Genomic DNA, 19,899 nt, shown 5'->3' with positions numbered 1-19,899 from the left:
TTCGGAGTATTAAAAACAGTTTATACTACGTGCGTATATATATATATATATATATATATATATATATATATATATATATATATATATATATATATATATATATATTCCAATATCATTGTAATTCTATCATAAAATTGATTTCGTCACAGAATGTCCTGCTAACTACATATCTGCTTCTCCGGAATCAAGTACTTGCATCCGAGCCTTCACCACTGGAAAATCGTTCGCAGATGCAAGGACTTGATCTAGTAACGTTTGACATGGTTCGAGCATTTGCCGAATCAAATAAAGGTAATATCTATCAATCTATCTATCTATCCACTGTCTGTGAAAGTAGGAACCTGGTCAGAAAATATGTATTATCGTTTAAATGATAAGCGTTTTCCTAAATCTGCTTCGCCGATATCCACAATTATTTGAATGTGTCAAGGTTAGCTACACTATACTGCAAAGTATTTAAATTTAAAGTGGCCCTTAATTTATGCATGCTGTATCATACAGTGGACATTGTAGACATGATAACATATTTAGTTAATACAGTCAAGATATATAGTATGTTCTTAAATTCTAAACGACGTATGCACAAAACAGCGTTTATATTCCTAAATATGTTTTATTCTATCATATTAAAATCTTATAATATTTTGTAATCATTGAGACATACTTCATGCTCACTGAAACCATTAGCCATTCTTATGATCTGTGTCATTCTGTAAAACAGAAGTCACCTGATATTGGTACTACATGTGTAGTGTTGTATGTAATTATGTAATTCTGAAAACAGAAGTCATGAGATACTAATATGCCCTTTGTAGTATGGTATGTAAATATGTAAATACAACAGTCATGTTGCATTTATGCGATTCACGTAACGATGTAAATTCAGAAGTCGTGGGACATTCATATGATTTGCGTCATGATGTAATTACGGACGACATGGGACATTCATGTGGTTCATGTAATGATGTAAATATAAAAGCAATGGAACAGTTATACGATTCACGTAGTGATGTAAGCACTGAAGTCATGGGACAAGCATATGGTTTGCCTTATTACGTAGACACAGAAGCATAATAAATGTGCTGTTCGATTCATCCGTTAAAGCTAGTTTGTTCCTGGTTCGCCTAACCTCAACACAATGTTTGAGCCAATGAAAGAACTAACACCTTGTTTGCTGTACGCATGTACATGGCACTTCCATTGTTTCAACTTACCATTTAGTTTCTTGAATCTGATAATGGATTTAATGTATTCCGTAGTAAACCAAGTGCATACTGTACGAAGACACAATGATGGTGCCGAAAGTTCACTTAATGTATGATTTAGGAAGTTTAACTATTAAGGAGACTAACTATAATTCTCATGTGAGTGGATTAAATGTGTGTGCCTTTTGTAGACTAAACATGTGCTGTAAGTAGACAAAAATGTTTTGTGGCAGACTACATGTATGCCTAAGTATATTAAATTTATCTTGTATAAAGATTAAATGTATGTCTCAAGTTGACTAAATTTGTTTGCTAAAAGTTGACTACGTTTATAATGTATGTAGACTAAATGTTAGCTGTAAGTTGACTAATGCATAATGTATATACACTACATGTATTACGTAAGTGGACTAAATGAATTTTGTACGTAGACTAAATGTATTTCTCAAGATAACTAAATTTCTTTGCTAAACGTTGACTAAGTGTATACTGTATGCACACTAAATATGCGCTACACGTTGACTAAATGTATACTGTATGTAGACTAAATGTATTTTTTAAGTTGACTAAATGAATGTTGTAGGTAGACTAAATGTTTGTCTCAAGTTGACTAAATGCATTTGCTATAAGTAGATCATATGTATATTGCATAAACTAAATGTGTGTGCTGTAAATAGACAAAAAGTGTGTTGTGTCTGTTTTAAGTCGAGTAAACGTATGTGCTGTCAATAGACTTTATTTTTATTGTGTCAGCCGTAAACAGACTAAATGTGCATGCTGTAAATAGACTAAATGCGCGTACTGTAAGTATACTAAATGTACATGCTGTATGTAGACTATACGTGTGTTGTGTGTGTTGTATGTAGACTATATATGTGTTTTGTATTTTGCAAGTATAATAAATATGTGTGTTGTAAGTAGAGTATGTGCATGATTTGGATTTTTTAACGTAGCTTAAAAAATATTCGGTCATATCGCTACGATGTCTGTAGTGTGGTAGTGTGGCAGTTTATAGTGACGTATAGCACTGAGGCATCATGCCACAGACATGTAGCATCATGTCCCATCCAGTCACATTATCCTTACACGAGGCCGACCAGTTCTAACACACACTAACCTGTTAATGCAGCTGTTAGTATCATTTTTATCAGTCTTTGGTATGAGTCGGTCGGGGTTTGAACCCGCAATCTCCCGCATCCGAGGCAGACGCTCTAGCCACTTTAGCCACCGCTGCTGTCGTAAGTATAGTATATGCGCGTTGTGTGTGTTGAAAGTTGACTAAATGGATGTTGTGTGTACTGTAAATAGACTACATGGGTGTTGTGTGCGCTTTAATTAGATTAATATGTGTCCTTTAAGTAGATACATGTGTGTACGGTAAGTAGACCAAATGTATCTACTGTAATAAGACTAAATGTGTGTGCTGTAAGTAGACTAAATATATGTTGTTTTTGATGTTAACAGACTGAATGTGTGTGCTGTAAATAGACTAAATGTGCGTGATGTAAATAGATTAAATACGATTTTATAGGAAGACTAAATCTGCATTTTTTGTACTGTAAGTGGACTAAATACGTGTTGTGTGTGTTGTAGTAGACTAAATGAGTGCGCTGCAAGTAGATTAAATGTGTATGCTGTAAATATACTAAATGTGTGTTGTGTGTACTGTAAGTATACTAAATGTGTCTGCTGTAAGTAGACAAAAGATGCGTTGAGTTTGCTGTAAATAGTCTACACATATGTTGTGTCTTCTGCAAGCAGACTAAATATGTGTGCGGTGTGCTGTAAGTATACTAAATGTGTATTGTGTGTGCTGTAAGTAGACTAAATGGGTGTGATGTAAAGTAGACTAAATGTGTGTTGTGTGTACTGTAAGTATACTAAATGTGTCTGCTGTTAGTAGATTAAAATGTTTTGTGTGTGCTGTAAGTAGACTAAATGGATGTTGTGTGTTGTAAGTAGACTACGATTGTGTTGGGTGTGCTCTAAGTAGACTAAATTTGTGTGCGGTAAGTAGACTCAATGGGTGTCGTGTCTGTTGGTGAGAACATGCTTACAATATACAGCATCACATAACTCTCAGATATGTACTTAAGACTTGTATTGTGATATTTAACCTGGCAGATCCAAGATCTAATCCAATTAATTCTCCTTTAACATAATGCATCACGACACATTAGATATTGGCATTCATTTTGTAAACATAATTTACATATTATATAGTGGTTTTTGTCCAGGTCAAAGACTAGTTGAAGATGGGTCAAGTAGAATAATGCTGAGAAAAACCATAACTTCTTGCAGGTGCTGGTCCCTGCGATTTCTGGGTGGGAGCCACAGAGGCAGCTTCCGGTGTTTGGTCAAGTTTGAACAGCAAGCCAATCTCAACTCTGGGTGGACTCTTTTTCCAGACTGGCGGGAATTTTGATGACAATGCTGCTAATGAGTGTGGCATCCTGGATGTTACCAAAAGTTTCTTCCTTTATGGATCAACGTGCACCAACTTGAAATGTTACATATGTCAGAGGAATAAGATCAATTAGTTAAAAATGTCCATCGGCTGGGAAATGAAAAGTACTAATTTATGTAAACATCTTATGAACATCGTATAAACATGAGGAATCACACACACACACACACACACACACACACACACACACACACACACACACACACACACACAGAGTTCGTAAAATTAGAAACATTTAAAAGTCCATATCAACAGTTGAGTCTGTCCTGCTACATCGTCACTATTGTCGGAAAATCCTGAGTTGAAAGTCACTTGACTTCAACTCATTTCCACACCTCTTGATCATTACCAGCTTGGGATTAAATTTAGTTTCAGGTAGAAGTATATATAATAATGAACTGTATATATCCAAACGTAAGATTTATCCAAGACAATTATCAGCTCTTGATCTTCTGTACAGCGAACTGAAACAACCTGTTGTAAATTGCGGATTTATCTCGGCTACGAGAGGGTACGTTTAACTATGATTACATGATGTTTGGCAATCTGATGAGTTTTTTCTATTGTTATGAGTCTATGCTCTTAAAATAAGAAAAAGAAAGACAACCATCTTTGACAAATTTAAGAAATTATTTATTTTCCTAGCATACAAATTGAAAATGAGAAAAAAGAACTTACGGTATTACGAATTAAACCCAAAAGAATCTAAGAATTAGATCTGATACAAGTCCTAGTAATTTAAATTCCTGACTAGAACTCATGTCAATGCTGCTAATGAGTGTGGTATGCTGGATGTTAGCAGAAGCTTCTTCCTATATGGATCAACGTGTACCAACTTGAAATGTTACATATGTCAGAGGAATAAGATCAATTAATTATATTGTCCATTGGCTGGGAAATGAAAAGTACTGATTTATGTAAACATTGAATACACCTCAGGAATCACACACACACACACACACACACACACACACACACACACACACACACACACACACACACACATGCAGAACACTGAAACACACATTCGCTAGAGTTCGTACAATTAGGAGCTAATGTCAATAAGCTACAGGCCATTTGATTGTTTGTGGCTATGCCTAAGATACTTTGTATAAATAAAATCAGCGTCCTGGTAACTCAACGAACAAAATATTCTTTCTTTGAGTTCTAGAAAAGAAAAGAAATAAACAACATTTATATCCGTTATATGAATTAATACCTTATTTTCAGAATAATAATTATGTATCTTGGTTTGAAAACTGGCAAAAATAAACAGTGGGTCTTGAAATGTTTTGTCCACATTTCTTTGTAGAAGGTTCTGAATTCTTAAAAGATTCGCCCTCATCGAAACCCGGAGAAAGGAAATATAATTTAATTTTAGGTCGAAGTGATATATGGGCCCAAGTTATGCCCATATCCATATTTGGCATGACGTATTTTACTTGCAAAAATGTTTTGTCCCTCATTCCACCATATACCCTGGAATATTTAAAAGTATATTTCAACAGTTGAGCTTTTCTTGCTACATTGTCATCATTGTCGGAAAATCTTGACCAGAACGTCATTTGACTTTAACTCATATTCACGCTTCGTAATCAAGAACAATTTGGGTTTAAATTTAGTTCCAGGTCGAAGTCTAAATGATGATGAAATGTACATATCCAAACTTAAGATTTATCCAAGACAATTATCAGGTCTGGATCTTCTGTACAGTGACCTCAAAAAACCTGCTATAAATTCCGGATGTATCTTTGGCTATGAGAGGGTATATGTTTAAATGTATGACTACATGATGTTTGGAAATCTGATGAACTTTTCAATAAACGCATTGTCCACGTTCCTGTGTATCTACGTCTGCTTAGTAGTGTACTTTTGCGAGGTATTAAACATGAAATAGTGCTATTTTTGATTTTTCGTTCTTACACTATGTGGCAGTTTACTTGAAGCAATCGTATATTGTAATAAAGGAAACAGACTATCATGGTCGAAATAAAATCCTAGCACTAGCGTTAACCACCTCCAGCGCCTCCGAACAATTAAACAATCAGTCAATTACTGTACATACATATGTTGAATTAGACTCGGGCTGTTCTAAGGATGAATATAATTAAGTTCCTAAACGAGTATTTTTGTTTTTATTGTGTACCGCCATCAGAAATTAATCTCTGAGCTTGTGATTCACATTGAAGTGTAAATTCAACGCTTTCTGTACTTTGTTACAATTTTGACTTTGTTTCCACCTGGAATTATTTTTTGAAACTGTTTATTCAGTAGACTACCCATCTTTTATAAGATTAGCATGAATTCTGTTCACGGGAGGATGAAAGGCGTGCCTCCCATCAAGTCGGTACTATACATTTTGTTCAGACGTTGTTGCATAAATTAAAAATGAAATGCAAACTTTCAAGAGCAGTTCATAATCTACTTTGAAAGATCATGACATAACTTTAGTGGATTCATTATTGTTAATGCAAATAACTGTTTTAAATCGGCAATAACTGCGTATTGATGCATACGGTAAATAATCTGATAAACACAGATGTATTAAATATGCAAGACCCTTTTCAAAAAAATATTTGGCTCTCTAAATTTCGGTCAGTAATATTGAGAACTCCCCACCTGCTGAGTCACTGTATGTTGCGATCTGTAGGTATTTATCCTCCAACACAGAGATTCGTCGCAGAGTAAGCGTGGAAGGGGATTATCTGCCACACTACATCTTGCGTAGAAATGTAAAATCATGGCAGATGTAATGTATTTACATTGAGGTGGATTAAGTATGGGTGAGTATATAATATGGTATTCGTGGTACTCCTTTTGATCTTTGCAACACTATCTTTCTGTGATTAGCCGATATATGGGATTGATGCACATCTTTCTTCTTTAGTTCCTTGTCATAAGACCAAGTTAGCTTATGAAAGGGTCCTGTGCTTGCCCATTGTGTGGCCGTCTGTCAATAATTACCTGTTATCACTAAATGGTCCATGCTTTTGATTCGGCTTCCAAATCAAACTTGCATCATGGGTTATATCATGTTAGGCTTATTTAATTTATGTGATGTGTGATTAATATTTGTCTGTGATTGAAGGTAGAGTTTTGACCTACCAAACCTTTGACATATATGAGGGTTGTGCTTACCTGACTTGTGTCATATTTACTAAAATTCAAGTTCAAAACCTGATGTTGTTTACGAGTTAGTGAAGTTTTCCAGAAAATATTATTGCGTCATAGGTCAGGTGACAGTCTGTATATAAAGGATGTCGTAAACAAATAAGGCAGTCCTGTTGGAAGTTCCTTCTGTGGAATGATTTACTTTTGTGTTCAAATGTATTTTGAGAGTAACCATTTGTTTAAATTTTTAATTGGAATTAGATAATCTTCATTGACATTTTGCACTAAAGTAAGTCTTTGGGATTGTCGTGAATTCGTTCAAAGACATTTTAGATTACATCAATGGGATCCATCAATACTACTGGAAGATAAGCACATTCAAGGTTATTGGAATTCATTCCGGTCATTCTACATTATTGGACTTGTGATAGATCATTTAGGATTATTAGAAATTGGATTCCATTCCAAGATCTGTATTTATTGGAAACAACATTCAGTTCGTTTCAGACGTCTATTAGCAAACTCGAAGCCACATTAGTCTCAATGTGTTATTTGGTTAAACAAATGCGGTCCTTATGAGAAAATGGAGACTACCTGGGGTACTTACCGGTGAAAAGTAACCATTGTACTAAAAAAGTTTCTTTCTGAAGACAGGAAACATGAGTGTAAAAAATCTATCCCATGAAACTTCCTTGGCTGCAAATTTAAAAGTGATGTTGCTAAATACGGTAGATCTTGCCACACTTGTCAAATCGGAGGAATGATCAATCGGATGATACATAAGGGTCACGTACGACCTATTGCTGCATTTGACGAACCAGTAGCATAATAATGGTCCTTTACCTAAGTCGAAGTCAGTTAACTAGCACATTTTGACCATAATAAGTTTGTCCGCACGATTTCCAGAAGCAATTTCTTTGCAAAATATTAAACTAAAGACATAATAAAAGGTTTGATAAAGTTTTTTCAAAACGCTTGTTAGCTTTCTCAAATCAGTCCAGACTGATCAAGAGTCAATTTATATTTCTGCAATTTGCCGAGTCAAGCATGAATTAGGATTCGTACAGATTGAATCTTTTATCACCGTGAAAATCTAGAGACTTTGCAAAGGGTTTACCAAACTTTGAAGAATATTCTTCGGTTATATTGCATTGACAAAGTCAAGCATTGCGAAGATGGTATTAATTTGCTGTATTTGCTGATAGAGATTCAGTCAGAACTAGATTTTGGAGATAATGCCCGCAGATCATTGAAGTTATGAAAATGGAATCTTCTTTCAGCCGAAGATTCAGAGATTAATGTTCGTGATTATGTCTCTGATTTTAAGTAGAAGTTGTCAAAGACTTGTGAAGTATCAATAACTCTACTGATTCAAAAATCTAATTAACATACGACAAAACAACAACGGAAAGAAGTTTTCAGCCTGGTGGTAAAGTTATGAATCTCTTGTTCACACCTCAAAATCCTTTTCGGACTAAATGGCACGATCCTTGTTCAAGTCAAAACCTCGGAAATGACTTAAAGTATGCTATTCACACTCATGGGAGCAGGATCAGCAACAAATATGTCATATAAATATGTTAAAGGATAGAATGCAAAATGATTATAGTGACTTAGGTTAAACCAATATTCAAAGGTTGTTAAAGAATATGGACCATAATCGCTCACATACTATGAAGTTATTAGAAGGAAAACTTCTTGCAACCGAAGATTCAAAGATTAATGTTATTGACTCTGTCTCTGATATCAAATATTTGCTTATAAAGACTTGCGTAGTAGCAAGAAATTTAGAAATATTAAACGACCTGAACAAAACTCTTTCACACGCACAATTCCAAGAAAAGAACAATTATGTGAGTATGAATACCATGTCTATAAAAATGCACCGATGTTTGAATCCATTTAGATACGTGACTACAATCATTGAATGAAAGAAGAAGATTACAATTGCTGAGAGGTAAAGTTTAAAAGCAGGTAAGAATAGAAAAGGGAGTAATACGTGCGTCAAATATGCTAACACAGTAAAATCTTAGGTTAATGGGATGAACTCTTAACCGGACCTGCTTTAATTGCAAGGTAAAGGTAATACTCAAGCTCTATGAACAATGGAACAAACAGTTAAAGCTCGAACACAATCGTCGAAAATCTTTAGCACTGGTTACAAAACATTACATATGAACAGAACGGAGACAAATGTATGCAAAGAAAATCAGGTCATAAAAGGAAGCAAATCGTGACATATGATCCAGGTTAATCAATTGATTCTACTACTATATAATATAAACTTTTATGGGGAAATGAGGAGGCTTTGCGTACAAGTGCATATGCCTTGAGTATAAATGTGAGTGATGTGGTGGAGCAGCGACCATTCTCATTCACTCTCCAAACCCCTCGATCAACATTGTTCTTTCCAAGAAGTAGGCGGTAAGGATTCGGAAGTTGCTGCTCCGGTGATCCTGGAGGACACACGCCTTCAATTACGTTACCACAACAACCTGCTTGAATAAGTGACGGTGTTGCAAGCTGAAGTAAAGGATCGACTAGTGTCCGATAAATATTTCTGGATAATCTACAGACCCGAATCCTCGTTCTAGTAACGACTTATCTGGCTCATTATCTGACGGTACGCACAGGCCGCGCTGTTAGTTATTAGGGTTTTATCCTGGTAATTCTTACGCGCTCAGAGTAGGAGGGCTAGGAATACAAGCGTGAATGCAGAGATGCCCTGTTGAGGGATTATTTGACAGGAGAACCGGACGGTTTGTATTCCTGTGGTCATGACCTGTTATTCTCGCATGTAATTTATCACGTTGGTTTTCACTCCTAGCGTCTGGAGTCACGGACAGCAATCACAGGCCTTCTACAACGCGGATAATTGCGTCGTCATCATTTTTTGTGGGTCAGAGTCATAGTGTCCTTGGTACAGAAGATGACGTAAAGTTTCAAGCAGAAGTCAACGATATAATTTAGCAGGATGACGCAGAAAACGTTGTCGAGTGCGTTTATCAGCCCTTTGTGTTTCGCTTGGACTAGGTTGAAGTTGATATTTGTTACGCACATTGTTGGAACTTATGCATCCCCAGCCGCATTCCTAACGTTTTCGAGGGTAACAGGATGTCGTCAGCATTATAATTTGCATCCTTGAAGAACATGGAAGCATCTAGCCAAATCGAGGACAGTTGTGATGACTCCAACGTGGTCGACGCAGGTAATGAATATCAACTTCAACCTAGTCCAGGCGAAACACAAAGGGCTGATACCTCAAGAAATTACTGTAGTTGTATTATGCATCAGTATGACTCATCTGGATTCAGGTATCTGCGTCATATAGCGTTCTATTTGTCTATGTTTACTGTATAAGTGTTACTTTCAGCTTTGAACTACGTTTCAAACTTGAAAATGAAACTTTTCATTATTGCCACAATTCGTTCTTTCATAGATCAAATTTCTTAAAATACCAGTAATAACGTCCTCGTTTAAATATATATATATATAAAGAGAGAGAGAGATAGAGAGCTTTGTTTTGACCAACAAACAGTAATGCAGCTATATATATTTAAATTTCTTCATCCGATTGCGGTTTATTTCAATGTATTCGTTCTTTTTATGATTATGTTAGAGCATGCCAACTTGGTGTACGGTAGGTATGGTGATGAACGTATTGATACCGATTGAGCTACCGATGTCTGAACTGTTCGTCACAGATAAAAATACTATTGCGAATCACTTTTTCATTCAAGACTTTTCGTATATGTTTAATGACTATTGTACCAACTGCAGTTGCAGAAAAACACAATGCGCCTGTTTATAAACAAATTTGAGCTTACCTGCTTACACCCTTGATATTAATCTTTTCAAAACTTACACTTTCTAATCTTTGCTTTTGACTTTGTAATGATTACTGGCCTTTGCCGAATCATTTTATCTGTATACTTTCGCATAGACAACAAAAGCCGATAAGATGCAGTCCGAAAAACGCACTTGAATCAAAAGTAACGCAATGTCAATAATCTACAACATCGTTAAACTTGACGAGGCAGCTCCAAATAAAATTTAAAGATGCTATCTGTACTATCAACTCATTTCCTCAGAATCTAGCAACACTTCACAAGGTCCAAAAATGTAAATAAAACGACGTGAATATGAGACATATCATTCCTATTGCTTGGTCAGACCTTTTTTGACCCTGCTGGACATGTTGTTACTAAATGTTCGTTTTTTGATGTAAATTAAAAGCATCTACAAATGCTAAATTACGTTCAATGAATAGATTTAGGATCACAAGAATAAAGTAGTACCATATATGTTCGTTATCATCATCAGTAAGCTAATTGCACTGTTCAGCTGTTTTACCAAGAGTGGTTGAAAATATAGATTTGTCAGCAACAACAAAAAAAAAAAAAAACAGTTATCAGTTTAATTGCGAATGATTTTTTTCACAGATTTACGGATGGCTGCTTGTTACCTAGCTAAACGTATCTGGGATAAATCTCTGATTTATCGTTCACTTTATATTCCAACCTGACTATGGACTTTAGATCTTAACTGCACTAAAATTGACAAATATTTTACATATACTTTCATCTCGTTGCGCATCGGTGTTTTCCAAAGCATTTTTGAGTGAACGTTTACCCTTTATCTCTTTCGCCCTTCCTTTTGAAATATTATAGAATTCCTGTTGGAAAGTCATTTTCCGAGTTTCAGGTATATTTCCTGGCTAAATGGAGCAACTTTCATTTTCGAACAAATTCTCAAACCAATTTAGACGTATGCAGTTTCTCAGAATTCAAATATCAAAAACTTGGCTGAAGGTGATGAAGCTGTTGTAGTAAAATAATTATGACAATCGTACGTAGGAAGATCATAAGTTGGCGGACAGCAATAGGATATGGATAGATGATGCAAAGAGTTTATCAATCGGTTTTAGCACAGATGTAGTTCAGTAAACTGGTAGTTTAGAAAACATTTCGTTGATACGTATGTAGAAGTACATGGAACGGATACATCTGGGAGTTGCAATGAATGACTTGATGAACTTGATTCGTAATTACACTAACAAAACTAGAACACTGTACTGTGAAACGTTTCGTCATAGTTGACAGGTCGAGGAAAGGGAACATTAGAACAGTACATGCTCCTAGACTAATATTTGATAACACATTTGCAGCTGAAAAAGACAGGACAGGGAATGGAACTTCCAAGTTACCTAGTGGGTTGACACAACCCATTTATCATATTAAACATACTTTTGTGCGAAGTAGATTCTACACGTGTGCAAGAACATACATATGCAAACGATAAATATAATCCGTATGATTAACATGACAGAGAAGTATATAACATCTTTAATCAAAGACGTTATACGATATGTTCACTCTTCTTGAGGAACGAATTAAGAGGCTAAAAATTGTGAACTTAATCAAGTCTAAAGAACAGTTTAAGAAGTTTGATGTTAATAGATGAAAAACACAGTGAAGATCTCAACGTGTGCATCGATAAGGAAAAAGACCATAACAACTGGCTGTATTCAATGGACATTTGCAGCGGGTTGAAACAGCCAATGCTTGATTAGTCAATCATCTGATATAGAGAGTAGTTTCAGAGAAGGTATTTTCTCTCTGTTTTGGCCAAATTTGTAAATAAAGCAATCAAGAAGATCGATGGAAGCTTTGGTGCATAGAACGATGATATCCTCAACGCACGTTGGATTTGGCATTATTATAGCGAGGAACCTATTCGAATAGAAAAACCAGAGCAGTGTTCATAACAATGAGGATCAAAATAAAGCATCTGCGTAGATTTGAAAAATAATTATTATTTTATTGTTTGAATGTTTTGAAATCACCCATGGCCGCGTGCAGGGAAACTCGTGCGTGATCAATTGAACTGACAGTAGAAACAACTAAAATCCTGAGGGACTTCAGCCTTGTTGTTCTGCAGCTATGGTTTTTACACAGGGACTTCAACAGTAAAGACATTAGTATCATATGCCATTGTGTCAACATAATCTTACCCACTCTATCTTTTTTTATCCTAAAGTCCTCCGTTTCTTTTGTCTTGGAAATATATCGATGTTGACTTTTGGAATTAGGTCACTCTCAAACGAACCACATGATTTACTATTCGTTGTTGTATTCATCATATCACCCAATGTCATAATAACATCACTTGTTAACAAAAACGAACCGTCACCTCCATCACCTTAATTAAGTTTCTGGTTTGAATCGATTATGCACTGCTGGAATTGTATCATTATGTTTCACCTGCATTACATCATTGCGGTCCTAAGTTCAGTAGCCCCATCATATTTTAATAGCGATCGAACGCAATCTCAACTGGCTGAGCAACACTTTTTATTTTGCTGTACCTGTGCACCAACTGTGCAGATTGTATATTACATATCAGTTTGATTTAACCTTCAAACCTTCAAATACTGTTATCATTCAGGACTTCATCATTGTAAAAAGCTAAAACAGAAAAGGTGCAAAGTTTTATGCTCTTCTGATTCACTTTTTGTGAGGTCTTCAATATCTCAATCAATACATATCCAATCACCAAGTGGTGGATTTATGAATTGTTATGGATCAAATTGTTTAATTGTGTTTCAGTTTGAACGCACCATCATCTTTCTTTCAGACATCAAGTTTCGCATATGGAAATAATCGTATAATCTGCATGCTGTTATTGCCCGTTCTCTAATATATTTAACTCTGGTCTGCCAGTATGAAATCTTGCAAGTAGCTGTTGCCATCCACATTGAGTAGTTATTAAATTTTGCCAGCATTTCAGGTCACCATGTGATCTATATCTTTTCACTAACGTCTACACAATTTTAATTTTTAATACTACATTTACGTGTTGTGCATGATTCAACTCTCTCATTTTCCAATGTACTGATGTTAATAGATCTATCATATTCCAGACACTCGTTATTTTGCTACAATTTAAAGATTTTTTACCGTTTGATTATTGTACCTATGTATTGCCCTTCTACCTTCAATGTTAACTGCGGCATGCTTTCGTTTGGTCCCCAATTATAAAAGAATTCATTATATCGAGTGTGTACTCTGATTTTGCCATTTATTCTCCTGATGTTCATAATCTTTTGAATATTCTACTCGTCATACTGGTTGTCATGAATTCCCGTAATATCAGCTTTCTTTAAGCCTTCATATTTACTTTAACCAATGTGAATCTTTAAGCTGTCACCCCGAGAAGGTACGAAAATAGCTCTCTGCAAATATTATTTTGTAGCTTGAACTCTCGACTGATTTTTGTCAAATAATGTTAGATTCGTAAGTGTCCTAATATATTTTTTCAACAATCGATGCTTCCTTGCCTGAGTAACTTTAAATGTAACCTTTCTCAGAGCATCAAACCCATTATATATATATATATATCAGACTTTGTACAATGTCACCAATTCCCACCCTTTAGAGATGTATGTGATATCAGTTTGCATATTATTTCTCAATCGTTTAAGTTGTCCCAGGTATTGATTGACGTTTGTATCAGCCACTCAACTTTTAAGAGCGCAGTGAATTTCTCTTAAGTACTATTCCATTTTTCACCTTTTAAAGTCCACGTTTTGGTGCAGCTCCGACTTATAGACCTTTAATAATTTTAAAAAGGTATAAATACAGCTGGTAGTACAATATGCTTAAAACCTTTTTCTTGTCTAAGCGACAAGTAGCAAAACAGTCATCTCCAGTGGACAATTTTAGTTTCAGAAATTTGCAACATTTGTCCGATTCTTTGAACAGTATTATTAAATTCAAATTATGCCAACGTTTGAAATTAATATGGTTGATTCCATAACAGTTAATTGAGATACTGAGTTGATATTTGCTACTGTGAATCTTTGTTTTCAAGAAACCTTTTTTTGGGAATCGGTTTAGAGTCTCCATGTTAAGTTGATGCGTTCTTCAGATGGCCAAGTTAATGAGGTGGACGCAGTCAGAGTATTAATGAGCATGATAAACGATATTTAATCTCTCCACATGTTTTGATTTTGATATCTTTGCCATCAGGGCTGATTCGGCTTACCTCGATGCTGTTATCATTGAACATACTCTGTAAGTCTACTATTGTCTGATATATACGAAGATACGAATATTGCTTGAAATAAGCAAACCAAAATTTTCATTCTCTTGAAAGTTGGTTTTGTTTCTCACGTAATTATGACCATTCTTTAACTGGTCCAAAATTGTGCGCATTATCGTCTTTGTGTTAAAAAACGGAATACCTCCATCACACCGTTTTTATTATATTTCTTTACGGGTTAGCCACAGTCTACGCAAGAAACGTAATTACACGTTTGAATTTAATTGTATTCTTCCAAATCTCTCATTATTTATCTACTACAAGCAAACAAATGCCTGAACAATATAATTTTTTGTAACATAACTCTCGTTATTTATGGACTTTGAAGTCCTTTATTTTATTCGTTAAGTTTATATTTTTGAAGAGATTTACTTTAAATAAACAGTGCCCATCATCATCATCTGACTACCGCATCAGTAAATATTTATTCAGAAATACGCACATTTCTCTCTTTTGGTGTATAGTTGTCAGTTGATAACTCTAATTTCATGAACATTCTTTGCATTTATAAAGAGATGTGCAATGGGCGTATACATATTGCTGAGTGTTCAGTTTCGCTTGCCTAGCGAAGAAGTTTCTCAATCAAACGGCATCCTTTCCTTCGATCTTTCTCCTTTATTGTTTATAGGTGGAAAATGGGAATGAGCACGTGGTGAGTGGATTGTGGCTCCTGTGAATGGATCTAGGCAATACATTATCGATATTCGCGGCTCATGCTCGTTTGGTGGTGGTCGTTGGCAGAGTGAATTAGGGCGCCAGAGCATATGACCTACGTGATACATTTCGGATTGTTTTCAGGTTGTATAGGCGGGTGAAACCCTGGATGTGGATTTGACGGCCTGTGAATGGTAGCTGAATGACAAATAAATTTACTTTACGACACAAGTTAGCTTGGAGGTGGAAGGTGGGAAGATATGCGCATGATTATATCGAGTAGGGATTTGTTGCAACGGGACCTTGTTATACTTTTCTGAAATCACAAGTTTAAATCTTACTTGGAAGAAATATATTTAACTGATACCATTCATTGTACATATAGACAATCCCTCCGCTCCCATAACTGGTCTCAAAATTGATAATTTTCTGCAGTTTAAATATGATAATATCCCTTTTCCTGTGGGGATACAATTGTGGAGATTCACCACTTTAAATGACTTCTTCAAAGGGATGTATCAATTGACTATAAAACCGTAAAAAAATAATTTCTTTCCTTTAATTATTTCATTTGTATCTTAGTTGTTATTGTGCTGTCGTATTCAAGGAGGAAACTTATTTACATCGACCTTGCTATAAATATGATTGCTCGATTTCTTCTAAATTGAAAATAACACAAAACAAAATCAGCCTTACAATATTTTAGCTAATTGTTTATGTAACACATGTACGCAAAGTTGTTATGATCTTCATTCTTCGTTGCTGGTTTCGATATATTTCCGAACCTTTTGGGGACAAAAGGGTCGTACAGAAGAACAGCAAACAAACTGAATCTGTCCTGTACATTGTTGAAAGTATTAGTCTATAATAAAGTATTTAGCACAATTTTGAAACTTTTCAAGGTTATAAATGTATTTAATTTAAAGTAATTATTCTGATACATTTGCGACCACATGTCTTACAGAATGTTTAGTTCTTCTATTTCATTTAATCATGTAGCGACAGTGGGCTGTTTCGTACACTGTGCCATGTAGTTGTTTTCTATGTTTAGATGGGTAATTTAACATAGTCGAGCACAACAAAATCATTCCAACCTATGAAATTTTTCACCATTTTAAATAGCGTTGGCGCAAAACGATCTTGTAAAAATATCCACTTTGCACAACCAATAAATAAATAAATTAAGCATGAATGAAAGAAAATTGAATACATTCAATTAGGAACCCGAATAGTAAATCAAGTATAGCTTCATGGAATTTAATTTTGCCATGGGCTGATTGAAGTCAAGGTGGTATGAATAGCCTTATCTCCTAGCATTGCTCATCATCAATGGTGACTGCTACTTAAGGTGGGAGGTGATTGCACCTACAATACACGAGTACAAGTTATGTTCATTGTCATGATCAAGATTATCTTTCTCAACACCATTATATTCTTCAACCTTGGCCTTCTCTTTTCATCACTTTATACACGTGTTTCTCTTACATTCCTTGAAGCATATTCGTTTCCAAACGTAAAAATGGTAATGATCATAGAACTGGATACAAATAATTCCCTTCCTTCACGGCTGTCAGTGAGTGCACTAAGATAGAAGAATAAAGAGTAAAGTTAAAAAATTGTATGATATATGGCTTGTTTTGAAACACCTATGTTGATAAGACTATTTAATCCAATGCACCAAACTGAATTCCTTTACTTCCTTTACAAAGATGAAGGATATACATGAATAGGGATGTTACAGACAAATTACTAAGGGCAAAATGCCTAAGTGTATCCAGAAGAACTTCAGACACTGTGAAATATGTTTACTGCGGAAATCTGGAACTTTCAGAAACACCTGACTGAACTGTAGCTCTTAACCATCTTGTGAAAGTATTGAATACACGAATTAACTTAGCCTAACGTATATGTGATGTATCCATGTTCATACTAGAAGAAATATCATTGTGTCTGTGTTTATACTAAACGTCAATCCATATTCAATCTAACAGCAAATACATGCTCATACTGACGATATAAGTTCAAATAAATATCAGTTATTTACATTTCTTTTCCTTATGTCGTGTTTAAAGAAAAAGAAACGTTGACCCGTCCCTTGAAGGTTTTATTTTTGGCATATACACAATATGTTTTAATCTCATAGTATACAGTTTTTGGGCCTAACATATAATGTACCTTGCACGGTTAGTAAACTCAATTTTGATGCAAAATATTTTGAAATTTATGAATGGATTTATGATACAATACTTGTGTCACAAATAATATATAAATATCTAGGCCACAAATGGACAGCCGGTAGTGATCGGTAAAGGCGAGCAGTTTATACCACTCGCATAAACCCTGGGATCTCTAATTAACCGGTAATAAAATGTTTTGTTTTTCTTTTCTTTTATTTTCATTACGTAATTGATTACATGATGGATTTTAAGTTATATCATTAAAATTATGGATGAAAATCATTACACTATATGACAGATGTTATTAAATAACCACATGTCTTGAATATTCCAAATTTAATAGCAGTCTACCAAACAGAAATAGAGACGAAACATACATTAGTTGTTATAGCTTATGCGGATCCGCCATCTATTCGCATATGCTAATATAGAGATAGCAGTGACTGCGTCACAGGATTAGTTGTAGAGAGTAATTTAGGTTAGATGGCACGGTAATTTGGTTGAAATGCTGTGCTATGAGCACATGATACAGGCCTCGGGCATTACTGATATGGACATCAAGATTTGTAAAATAAAAAATAAAAAACAATTGAATGAAAGTTAAATAAACAATTTTAGAAATCTGCATTCTACTTGAAATGTCTGCTTCATGTATGGACGAAAAAGAGCAAGCTTGAATTTGGCATAGAATTCGAGTTGACTCTCTGTCCCTGTGTAGAAGCGAGATATAACCTATGTCGCCATGCTTCTGTGTTTCAGATTCAGACATATAACAATTCAATGTCCAAATATCCTCAGCAGCAATGCGTGTAACGAAAAAGTCAACAAGTACGTTTTGCCACCAATGCAAGTGCTTTTGAACACATTTAGATTTTCCTGAAGAATGTTTATTTCATACTGGACTCCTTCTAACTTTTAAAATGTCAACTTGATGAATGGTATGATCATTTTATTTTAAATAGTGTCCGCGTACAATTCAACTATTGACCTTTCCTGTTAACAAACCTTGAAATATCTTTACCGTCTCAACTAATGTCGTATATATGCAAGTGTGCGTGCATCTGTTTCTTGCTTTACTTCCAAAAATCCCTCCACAAAAACGAAATGAATCCCACCAAAACACTTAAGTAGTTAATAATATTTCATGCTAGTGGTGTCTTACAGAAAATACAGTGTTATAATGTTAAATCTTTTTGAAGGTCTCGCATGGCGGATGTTTGATTCTGCTATGGTCAACGTGAATATTAAACTTTACGACAACTCAGTTATTATGCACAGTCGTGATATTTTGATGCCTATATAAGGATTTTGTTCGAAAGCAAACATTGCAATTCGGTGGATGTGCTGGCTCATCTTGGTATAAACGTAAGTTGGTCTTTCTTTAAAATTTAACAAATACAACATGAACAGGATACAAGTAATAATAATAATAAACAATGATACATTTGATCATTAGCTAACTTAGAATCTATATTCATGAATATTTAAATCTTTGTCAAGTGAATCCAGTTTATATTGTCCTAAGCAGATCGTTAATATTCAAGACTTATTGTTAATTCAGCTAAAGTTTTGGGTGACTATTATGCATCGAATGACGCTCGATGGTAGAAACTATTTATGAAAAATGCTTAACAACATTATTGATTGAGTTTATACTTATACCGTAATAATAGTAATGTTTTATGGTCTTACACTTACATTTAATAATAATAATAGTAATAATAATAATAATGATAATAATAATAATAACGAAGAATTTATATAGCGCCTAATTTCTAGAAGCTCTAAGCGACTTACAACATTAGACAACACATAACACATAAAAACATATAATGATATTATTACAATCAAAACAAAACAACATGGAATTAAAAAAACATATTAAACATGCTGAAAATATTTCAGGTAGGAAACATTATTAGGTCTTTAATTTTGTTCTTCCAGTCGAAATAAGTGAGTTTTAAGATCATTCTTCAATGTGATAACTGTGTCTTTGTGTCTAAGTTCAGTGGGCAATTCATTGTACGTTGCTGGGCCTTGGTTTGCAGAAGAACGTTGTCCATATGACTCCGTTTTCGTAGTGGGATTAATTAGTATACGATTGTCAGAAGAGGAGCGTAAGTATCTTGTTGGTGTGTACACATAGGTGAGGTCGGATGGGTATGTTGTACTGGAGTCCGTC

General features: G+C 34.9%; 1 protein-coding gene across 2 annotated transcripts; it reads left to right on the top strand.

The window, feature by feature from the left end:
* The first annotated feature begins 1,083 nt into the window (after positions 1–1,083).
* On the top strand, positions 1,084–4,945 carry LOC149782098 (uncharacterized). Of its 2 annotated transcripts, none has more exons than XR_016414555.1 (2): positions 1,084–1,410; positions 3,443–4,945. XR_016414555.1 is itself a non-coding variant. In XM_089934823.1 (2 exons), the coding sequence occupies exons 1-2, from the start codon at positions 1,290–1,292 to the stop codon at positions 3,743–3,745; spliced, it is 360 nt and encodes a 119-aa protein (XP_089790949.1). In that variant the 5' UTR covers positions 1,084–1,289; the 3' UTR covers positions 3,746–4,945. The 2 variants fall into 2 exon arrangements, 1 of the variants encoding a protein (XP_089790949.1); XM_089934823.1 differs by having other exon boundaries at positions 3,507–4,945.
* Positions 4,946–19,899: the final 14,954 nt, after the last annotated feature.

The sequence above is a fragment of the Sinohyriopsis cumingii genome, chromosome 15, assembly GCF_028554795.1.
Source record: "Sinohyriopsis cumingii isolate HCF-2022 chromosome 15, ASM2855479v2, whole genome shotgun sequence".
Classification (NCBI taxonomy): domain Eukaryota; kingdom Metazoa; phylum Mollusca; class Bivalvia; order Unionida; family Unionidae; genus Sinohyriopsis; species Sinohyriopsis cumingii.
This window is presented reverse-complemented; position numbering and strand designations above follow the sequence as displayed.

Bases quoted from the DNA above. Each gene is read 5' to 3' on its own strand.
- LOC149782098 (XM_089934823.1), top strand. From the start codon at position 1,290: ATGATGGTGCCGAAAGTTCACTTAATGTATGATTTAGGAAGTTTAACT. The intron at 1,411-3,506 runs GTAAGTAGACAA...AACTTCTTGCAG, and splicing joins TTGTAGACTAAACATGTGCT to GTGCTGGTCCCTGCGATTTC.